The sequence below is a fragment of the Guillardia theta genome (genome assembly GCF_000315625.1).
Source record: "Guillardia theta CCMP2712 unplaced genomic scaffold GUITHscaffold_40, whole genome shotgun sequence".
NCBI lineage: Eukaryota > Cryptophyceae > Pyrenomonadales > Geminigeraceae > Guillardia > Guillardia theta.
This window is the reverse complement of record NW_005434634.1, coordinates 224,327-234,263: the sequence shown is the minus strand read 5'-3', so window position 1 is coordinate 234,263 and position 9,937 is coordinate 224,327. Positions and strand designations below refer to the sequence as shown.

General features: G+C 55.0%; 4 protein-coding genes across 4 annotated transcripts; 1 reads left to right on the top strand and 3 right to left on the bottom strand.

Moving 5' to 3' along the window:
• Positions 1–28: 28 nt before the first annotated feature.
• GUITHDRAFT_72176 (hypothetical protein) lies at positions 29–943 on the bottom strand (the record flags this gene model as incomplete). Its single annotated transcript, XM_005831392.1, has 2 exons — positions 29–158; positions 393–943. Coding segments are annotated over 2 exons (681 nt in total), but the record flags the coding sequence as incomplete, so codon positions are not given.
• A 443-nt stretch (positions 944–1,386) lies between these two features.
• On the bottom strand, positions 1,387–3,257 carry GUITHDRAFT_72208 (hypothetical protein; the record flags this gene model as incomplete). The annotated part of the gene is made up of 2 exons (XM_005831391.1): positions 1,387–1,960; positions 2,083–3,257. The coding sequence occupies 2 exons, from the start codon at positions 3,255–3,257 to the stop codon at positions 1,387–1,389; spliced, it is 1,749 nt and encodes a 582-aa protein (XP_005831448.1).
• GUITHDRAFT_72190 (hypothetical protein) lies at positions 3,237–4,913 on the bottom strand (the record flags this gene model as incomplete). Its single annotated transcript, XM_005831390.1, has 4 exons — positions 3,237–3,746; positions 4,036–4,236; positions 4,287–4,442; positions 4,539–4,913. Coding segments are annotated over 4 exons (1,242 nt in total), but the record flags the coding sequence as incomplete, so codon positions are not given.
• Positions 4,914–6,629: 1,716 nt separating this feature from the next.
• Positions 6,630–9,030, top strand: GUITHDRAFT_109589 (hypothetical protein; the record flags this gene model as incomplete). The annotated part of the gene is made up of 6 exons (XM_005831389.1): positions 6,630–7,447; positions 7,554–7,934; positions 8,078–8,332; positions 8,436–8,613; positions 8,777–8,871; positions 8,922–9,030. 6 exons carry the CDS (start codon positions 6,630–6,632, stop codon positions 9,028–9,030), a joined length of 1,836 nt encoding a protein of 611 aa, XP_005831446.1.
• Positions 9,031–9,937: the final 907 nt, after the last annotated feature.

The window sequence follows — 9,937 nt, the reverse complement described above, 5'->3', positions numbered from 1 at the left end:
GAGGAGGAGGAGGGCAAGGGGCTGATTTTCACCTCTCTCCGTACAAGTACAGGATAGGAGCTCCAGAGTTCTCAAACAAGTTCCATGCGCTTGATAGACGCCCGACGCTGCAGTTCTCCATAACTTCCGCCAGGTGCTTCGGATTTCCCCGCCTTCTCCTGAGGAAATGGTGAGAGAGCGGAAGAAGGGATGAGATGAGCAGGACAAGGAGGAGCAAAGAGACAAGATGAGGAGTCAAACTGAGAACCATGAAAGAATCACTATCATTATCTCAATTACAAACATCATCTTCATCGTCATCCAAATCATCATCATTCTTAAAGCTTCATCTTTGTCATGTCAAAATCATTCATCAGCGTCGCAATCATCATCATCTTCATCGTTGTTCTTACCTCTCCAAAATCTTCGGGAACTTCTCGCTCTTCACAATCTCCCCAAACAGCGACTGGCCATACCACTCCATCAACCATCTCCTCCACTCCTCCTGCTTCACCCGTCCCATCCCCTCCTCCTCCTCCTCCTCCTCCTCCTCCACCAGCCTCCTCAGCTCATCCGCCCTTGCCCGGTCCGCCCACACCCGCTGAAACCTCTCCTCGCTGCTCTCCAGCCCAGGGTGCGCGCTAAGAATGCACATGCTCTTGACCCGCGCAGGATGCTTCAGCGCGAAGTTGAGGGCGAGTCGACCCCCCATCGAGTATCCCACGAGCACACACGATGACACGCCCAGCCTCTGCAGCAGCATGTCCAGTAGGAAGCAGCTGACCTCCCACGACAGGGCCAGCTGGGAAGACATGCCCCCCTGCTTCCACGCGAAATCTCCGTGACCGGGCAGGTCGACGGCGAGGCACGAGCACGTGCCGTCCTGTAGGAGGGCGGGGACTAGCGGGTCCCAGTCCTCCTTGCAGCCCAGGAAGCCATGGAGGAGGAGGAGGACAGGCTTGTCCCGGTCCCCGTGCCAGATCCAGGAGGTCTGGATGAAGTGCTCGAGGAAGAGGTCGACTGAGTAGCTGACGGCTGCCGCAATGTCGCGGTGAACCTGAACGAGACGGTCGGAGGAGGTACGAGCCTCCAGCAGGACGTGCTTGCCCGAGGTCTCGGCATGGTGGAGGCAGGAGTCGAACTCCGCTGGAGGTCGGAGTCACTGGCAGCACTGGAAGAGGAGGGGAAGCAAGGGGGAGCTGAGCGAGGGAGGCAAGCAGGAGAGGAGTACGTGTGTGTAGGGAGAAAAGAAGAAGGAGCAAAACTAGCGCACTAACGGATAGAGGGAGAGGTCGTTACGAGAGGTTGAGGAGGAGGAGGTGATGAAGGAGGAGGAGGAGTACGAGGGGGAGGGGGGGGAGGACGAGGAGGAAGGAGGGAGGAGAGGGGAGGGGGGGGAGGAGGAGGTCAGCAGCAAGGTAGGAGGAGCCAACCTGCAGTAGCGGCGTGCATGTAGTCTATGCCGAACGAGCGAGCGAGGCTCTCGAAGTCGATCTGGTGGGAGTTGATGAAGAATTTCTCCATCATCTCCTCATGCTGGGCGATGGGCAGGAACCTGAAGATGCCGCACCCCCCGTTGTTCACAATCACCAGCACCACAGGATGCGGGCAGTCCGGTACATGCCGGATGGCACTGAGGTCGTAGAGCGCTGCCGTGTCGCCGAGGAGGAGGGTCAGCGGTCGACCCCTGCCTCCAGCGTACCCTAGCGCGGAGGAGACGATGCCGTCGATGCCGGAGGCGCCTCGGTTGCATCCGATCTCCGGTCGCTCGCGGGAGAGGGCAGCATGGAAGAACATGTCGACGTCTCGGATGGGCATGGAGCTCGAGACGAAGAGAGCGCGTCCTCTTGCGAGGCTCTCGGAGCAACGGAGAGCAATGAGCGGCTCCTCAAGGTCCTTGTAGCCCGACAGCGACGACCACAGGGCCGTCCTCGCATGCTCCGACATCTTCTCCAGGGGAAGGAGATCGCTAGGATAGATCCTGCTGCCAAGTCATGTCTCTGCATTCATGAGCACAAACGAGGGGAGATGTCGATAATGATGCGGAGGAGGAGGAGGAAGGAGGGTGAGGGAGTGGGGAGAGAGCAGGATGAAGGAACGGACCTGTTGTGCTGCATCCACCTTGACAGCTGCTTGCCGAAGTCGGTAGGAGAGCACGAGAGGTAGTGGGTGACTATAGCGGAGGGGTCCTGCCTCCCAGGGGCATCGGAGACAACCACGTAGGAGCAGCGGTCGCTGTAGCAGCAGGAGGAGATAAGGGAGAGGATGCGCTTGCTGACCAGCCTCTCCCCAAACTGAAGGATGAAATCAGGCCGGAGGGCCCCGCTGACCCTCTGGTTGGTCAGCATCTGGTCCATCATGCTCACTCCTCGCATTCCGAACGGCCCGAAGTCCCAACGGCCCCCCGACTGAGCGTCGCACCACACGGGCCAGCATAGCTCAGCCGCGACCCACCCGACGGTCGCCATGTCCTCTGCTGTGAAGAGGTTGCCGACGACGACGAGGCCTCTCCTCGCACGCGCCATGGAGCTCAAGACCTCTGCTGGGACCTCGACGTGGGAGGAGGAGGAGGGATACAGCGTATGAGGCAGCGCCGAATGCTCCCACTTGGCCATGTTGAGGGAGGCGATACACGCCCTGCTCCACGTGCTGCTGATCGGGTTGCCCGGCGGGTTGTCGCGGACGGGCCCGCCGTCAGGGGCGAGGTTCTCCCGGAACTGAAAGTTGAGGTGGACGGGGCCACGAGGCGAGGAGGAGGCGCGATGAACGGCGAAGTCGACGTCGGAGAGGAGGACGTTGGCGGGGATCTGGTCGGAGGGGCAGCAGAGGTCCCTGCTCCACCTGACGTAGCGCCCGAAGATTCCTGCCTGCTCGATCGTCTGGTTCGACCCGTTGTCCCGTAGCTCGAACGGCCTGTCGGCAGTCAGGAGGAGCATCGGCAGGCCCTGCTGTGAGGCCTCCACTGCAGCGGGGAGCAGGTTCGCCACTGCTGTGCCGGAGGTGACAATGCAGGCAGCGGGCTTCCTCTTCGCTCGTGCGTATCCCACGCAGTAGAAGCCAGCGCTCCTCTCATCGTGCATGACAACTGACGTCGCCTTGGCGTTCCAGGAGACAGCAACGGCGAGAGGAGTCGACCTGGAGCCCGGGCACAGGCAGAAGACAGTCACTCCACACCGGCACAGCTCCTCCACAGTGAGCACAGCCCAGAGCATGTTGATGTTGGGGAGGGAGGAGAGAGGACGAGGAGGGTTCGCGAACAGCTGCAGGATGTTCCTCATCTTGAACGCCGTCTCCTCCCACTCTGACTTTGGGTCAGACCCTGGCACGATGCCTGCTCCTGCGTACACGTGCAGCATCTTGGGCTTGCAGAGTACCGAGCGGATCGCCACCAGGAACTCGCAGACGGAAGAAGAAACAAACCCTACAGGCCCCCCGAAGAAGCCTCGATCGAACCCCTCCACGCTCCTGATGAACCTGGTCGCCACCGGCCGGGACTCACCGCACACAGCAGGCGTTGGGTTCAGGGTAAGGAGGAGCTCGATCGGGGTGGCAGCCTTGGAGGATGGCTTCGCTCTGATCTTGCGACAGATGTGCTGCACGTGCCTGAGCTTCATCACGTAGATTTCCGACGTTTCCACATCCTCAGCCACGTTGGCCAGCTGCTCCTGAATGTACTTGGTCGTGACCCCGTTCTCGTACTTGTCCTTCTCGCTCGCAAGCAGCTCCTTTGCCAGCTCCTCGTCTTGCTCGGCTGACTGCCCTCGGGGCTGTAGGATAACAGGAGGTCAGAGGGGGAACGGAGAGGCGAGCATGAATGCAAGCTCGTCGAAAACCCACAAGAAAAAAAAAAAAAAAAACAGGTAAAAGCATGTCAATTCACATCCAACATTCGTGACTCTGATCAAACAAAGAAAGATAGAAAGAGATGACAAAGGAACAGGGTGTAAAGGAAGAGGGAGGACAAGGGCAGAACGAGGAACAGGGGCAAGAGAAGGAGAAGGAGCAGGAGCAGGAGCAGGAGCAGGAGCAGGAGCAGGAGCAGGAGCAAGTGCTAACCCTCGTGCCAGAGATCGCCATGGTCTCTATGATGTCATGAGAGATCTTGAAGAGAGGCTCTGGACTGCATCCCAAGAAGGCAGAGCCAGGTGTGGGCTGAAGGCAGAAGAGGTATCCCTGGTGATACTTGAGCTTCAGCAGCAGGTCCATCGGCTCCACTTCCGTTGAGAACTCGACGAAGAAGTTCCGAGACAGCACAACCTGCCGAGTGACTTCAGCAACGAAGGCACAAGCACCAACATGTTTCTCACCTTCCTTAGCTCTGCCCCTTTCTTGAGCTCCTCCAGCGCTGATTCGATTGAGCTCTTCCAGTGCTCGTAACTCGAGCCGTCCTTCATCGAGCTCGGCTTCGGGAGGTCCCGCTCCTCGCTCAACACTACATTCATCTGTTTCACTGCACTGATGGCCTTCACAAGCGGCTCGACCCAATCTCCATCCTCCCTCCTCCTGACGTTCACCCCAATAATGAACTCATCCGTGATAGAGTTTGCATGCCGCCTGACCTCCCCCAAACTCTTCGTCGCATCTTGTGCATTGGCACAGTTAGAGTAGAAAATTTCAATCTGAGGAAGCACGAAGTAATGCCCGCCAAACTCCTGCCACTCCTTCCCAACCCTGGCTCCGGCATCGAATCGCGACCCTCCGTAGTATCGGAAACAGGCTGGAGTGCCCTCGGGAAGCAGGTGCCTCTGCAGATCTCCTTCCCCGCTCACCAGATGAGCCGATCCAACACCTGCTGCTATGTGCGACCTCTCAGGGTTGAGGAAGAACACCTTGGGGAACTCGTGCTGGGACCTGAGCCATAGCATCGCATCCTCCACATCGAAGCTACATATCCGCACTTCAATCCTCACCAGCTCTGTCTCTTCTAGCAGCATTCTCGATCGATCTTGTTGAATTTCAAGAAGCTGGCTGAGAATGACATCCTTGGCCCGCCATAGAGGGCATGCAAAAGCATGTCTCCCTCCCCCTGTTCTGCTCTGGCCCTTTCCGGAGTGGGGCCGGAAAACTTTGAACTTTGGAGAGCTCTGCTCCTCCTCTTCCCTGGCTTGGGATGACATAGACTCGTACGCCATCTCCTCCAACTGCACATTCTCATTCGTAAAATCTTCATCCACCTGACTACCCCCCCAGAACTCCTTGAACAGTTCTGCAGCGTCTCTGGCATCGTCAATGGCCATGTTGCGCATATCCTGATCGAGATTGCTGCTTTCCATCTTGTCAAAGTTACAGAGGAAAGACGTTTCTCAATTGTGGGGACGAAAATCTCTCCTCCTATGGGGAAAGCTCCGCCATACCGCCGAACCAGCGCCGCAAAGCTCGTGCCATTGCTGGAATCGCGAAACAAATGTTTAAAACAACTAAAATACTTTTTCGATAAGATATAATGAATATAGTAAATCAGTACTGAAAGAAAATCTATTCAAGTCTGGTTATTTTATATATATTAGTATAAGGAAATATTGTAATGTACCAGTATGGAAATAATAAACATTTATTAAATGGTGAAATAACATAGGAGGTCAATATGTGTCCGCTGAAAATCCAACATTATAAAGGGAATTTAAAACAAATAGGGTACTTTCATCATATTTGTTATATTTTTGTGGTTCAAGTTTTAAAAATCAGTACTGAATATGTTTTATTTCTTTAAAACCTGGTCTCTTCGATCATTTGTGAGGACATACCACCCCACCCCCGAATAACCACTATCAAAACAAATATCACCCCACCGTTTTACCTTTCCCTACCCACCACTCCACCGCTACAACCAAGGTTGCTACTTGTCGGATCACGTCCCTTTATGTTACTACCCCCACGAGTTACTAATTAAAATGACAATGAAATCCATAGGAAACTACCCCTCCTCGCATCGCCCCCGCATCCACCACCGCAAAGTGGCAATACTTATTGACACCCCCTCCTAATCCCCCGTCGAGAAGTACCCCACCCTATGTCACCCCATCAGACCTTTGTGGTCTTATGTGACCCACCCACTGAGTACACCCAATAGGAAGGTCGTATCTACGGGTGGGGTGTCTGTAAGAGCTCCTTATGAGGGTACTACTACTATTACTTTTACTCAAAGTACCACTACTACTACTGGTACTACCACACTTTTATGTCCGCCGCCTACCACTATATAGCTCAGTGACTGACCTTCGGCTCGGGGCCCGATAGGGCCGGCCCGACAGTACGGCCGCCGGGTGAACTTGATTTTTGAAAAGTAGGCGATCAGGAGATCTAAAAGTAGGACAGCCATGGAAGATAGTAGGATGCGATGCGACCATAGGGCATGCAGGCTGACAAGGGCGATGAAAGAGAGTGAAGGCGGGAAGCGAGAGGGAGAGGAGGAGGAGGGTGGAGGTAGCACAAGCCAGCGAGTGAGAATCTAAGGAGGAGGCATGCCTTGGGAGAAATGCTGAAAAGTTGGAGAGTCGGGATAGCGACATGACTGCGTCGGCAAGAACTCTCTTCGCTCTCCTGATCCTCCTCAGCATCGCCAATGCACGTTATGAAGCGACTGGGCTCCAAGCGCGGCATCGGGACTCCGGCGTAGTGCGACTTCGTGGAGGTAAACCGAGGTTGAAGAAATGGAAGCAAAAGAAGGAGGGATCGAAGAAAGAAAACGACATCCGCGCAATCAGAAAGAAGGGAAAGGCAAGAGAGATGAACGAGCTCCGGGCACCATCCGCGTCATGTCGCAAGGCAACATCATGGCTGACAAATCCCGGGAAGTCGTCCTCAAGGAACTCTGCAGCAGGCAGACGTGCAACGCGCTTGACCCCTCGCTGTATGACTTCGAGGGAGCTGGGCTGGAGAGGGAGAAGTACTCTTCCCTCCAAGACTACATCGAGTGGACCAAGGAGAAGAAGAGCAGCGATGATGACGTGGGCATAACTGAGTACGTCACCGGCGCTCCTGGGCTGGGGGGGCTACTGAAGGCCCGGTGGTTTGACTTCCGAGTGAACGAGATGCGCCTGGAGGAGGAGGTTCCTGTGCTGCTGACTGATGCTGCCTCCCTCCCTCCTCGCCCTTGGCCCCTCCGGGATGAGCTAGACAACCAGGATGCGGGCTTTTACGCCCTAAAGCCGCACTTTGGCAAGGACGTTGCTAGAAGAGCGTTCCTGTTTGCTTCCGAGGTCTTCAAGAACTTCACGACAGGAGAAGGAAGTGCTGGGGAGCTCCAGAGATGTACAGTCAACATCGGGAGCAGAGATCCCAGCGGGGCTGACAAAGATTTTGCACGATTCTTCCCATTCCTCAAGGTTTCCTTCGCACTGCCTATCCAGGCTTCCGAAGGTTCGCGGACCCTGACAATGACTGCGAATCAAACGTGGTTCAAGCAGCGAGCAAGAGCACTGGCGACCTGCGGTGGGATAGAAAAAGTGGAGGAGAAGAAGTACCTGAGGTAAGTTTGCCTTTCTTGACCTTTCTTGCCTTCGTTTCTGCCTTCCAACTCCCTTCTCTTACCTCCTTCTCACCCTTGAAAGCTTACAAGCTTCTTCTTCTGCCAGCTTCATCCTCGCCAAGTCAGGATGGGACACGACAACACTGGTCAACAAGATTGCGTCCTACCTCAAGGTCAACGCACGAAGCTTCACCTTCGCGGGGCTGAAGGACAAGAGCGGTATCACAGAGCAGGAGGTTCGTTCCTACGGCATCGCTCCTTCCCGCCTGCTGGGCTTGAACGATGGGAAGATGAAGGGTGTACTCCTTGGCAACTTCAAGTATGTCGAGTCGCCTCTGCGGTTCGGACAGCATGGAGGAAATCGTTTCGAAATCCTCCTCCGCCATATCAGACCGCTCAGGGAACCTTCAATGCTCAACAAAACGATGGAGGAGATTTCGAGGAGAGGTTTTATCAACTACTTCGGGCATCAGAGATTTGGAAATAGGTGATATCATACTTTCCTTGTCTGATCCTCTCTTCCCTTGCTCCTCCTTCTGCTCCGTGGCTTCTCCTTCCATGACCCTCCTGCTCCTGCTCCCGCTCCTGCTCCTCCTGCTCCTGTTCTCCTTCCACTGACAGCGATTGAAGTGCCGCTTCTATGATGCCGTCCATCGCGGTCGGAAAGCTGCTGAGCAAGGAAGACTGGGAGAGCGCCGTCTCCGAGACTCTCCGTCCTCCGTCCTTGAGCTGCAGCCCCAACGAGAGGAAGGCGAAGCTGATGTATGCGAAGCACAAGGACGTGGATGAGGCGCTGAAGCTGATGCCGGGCTACTGCCATGACGAGCGGGTGCTGCTGCAGGCGCTCAAGGACGGCAAATCCGCAAAAGAGGCAGCGCTCTCTATGTGAGCAGCTCTGTCCTACATGATCTTGCTCCCACTACCTCCTCATCCTCGTCTCAACTTCAAACTTGTATCAAGTTTGAACCACCTTTTGAGTGAGCCGCAGGCCGCATGCTCGTCTTTTCAAGTTCGCGTACTGGTCCAGGGTGTGGAACCTGATGGCGTCAGAGCGGGCAAGACGGATGAGCATGGAGCATGCGGTAGAGGGAGATATCGTCCTAGTCCGTAAAGATAGGAACAAGTCCGAGGCGATCCTAACAAGTCACTTCTCCTCCTATACCAAGGTGAAGGAAAAGTAGAAGCAGGAGCAGGGGGAGGGGCAAGGGGAGGGGGATAAGAACCTTTAAGTAGAACGATGGGAGAGAGGAAAGCATAGGTAGAGATGGGCGGAAAGAGAGGAGAGGAAGAAGAGGAGGAGAGGAGAAGGAACTGATACTGGAAGCGCAGGACGGGGAGAACACGATGCGGTTCAACATCAGCAACTCCAACGCTCCTGAGATTCACTTTGTGACCGCGAAGGAGGAAAAGGAAGCAGCTTTCGGGTGCTGCAGAGGTGCTGCTTGGGAGGAGGCGAAGATGATGATGTTGGCAGCATCTCTGAAGTTGTGCTGCCAATGGTTGACGAGGAGGTTTATCCGGTTCTTCCCAAGAACGGACTGAAAACTTTCGTGCGCCGACTGGTTGGAATCTCTTCTGCCTAACATACCCCACCCCCTTCCCCCTCCACCCTCGTTCTGAAATTGCTTATTGGGGACGATGAAAGTTTAATTGATGGAAGAGATCATTGTTCGCGCATGACAAGTGAAACAGATCGAGAAGGATGGAATGAAGCGAGAGTTTCAGAAAGGCAAGAAGTCATCTCATCGATGCTCATTCAGGTTTCCCCATCCTGGAGGCAATCCATGATAAGAGATCTCGAGTCTGATCTCTACTCCTCCCTCCTCCTTCCTCCCTCCTCCTTCCTCCCTCCTCCTTCCTCCCTCCTCCTTCCTCCCTCCCCACCCTCTTCCTCCCTCCTCCATCCTCTTTCTTCTCTCCTCCATTCTATAACTCCTTTCCCAGTCTCTCTTTCTCTCTCTTATCCGTTTTTATTGCAGGAGTCTTGTCATAAAGCCCAAGAATGTGCGCTGGCAGATAGTTACATACAATAACAGAGACTGGGGTTGTTCTCTTCCCTCTCCACTTGCTCCTGCTGCTGCTGCTGCTGCTGCTTCTGCTGCTGGATGCCTTCCTTTTGCTCATCCTCCTCCTCCTCCTCCTCTTCCTCCTTTTCCTCCCATCCTCCAGATCATCTTGTTCTTCCTGTCGACCTCAGAATCTCACCACATGCAAGACCTCCAGCGGGCGTTTGAAGGACACGACCAATGCGGTAAATTTTCTCCCTCTTTCTCTTTCTCCATCCATCTCCATTCCATGTGATATTTCTGCCTGGAGCAGGGGGAGAAGGGAAGTGGAAAGCTTTGATTGTCAGCTTCATCCTACCGCCGTCTTCATATGCGACGATGATGTGTGTTCTTCTTGACTCCTCCTCCATCCCCCCACTCCTCCTCCAGCTCCTCCTCCTCCTCCTCATCATCATCATCATCATCAAGCTCCTCCTCCTCCTCC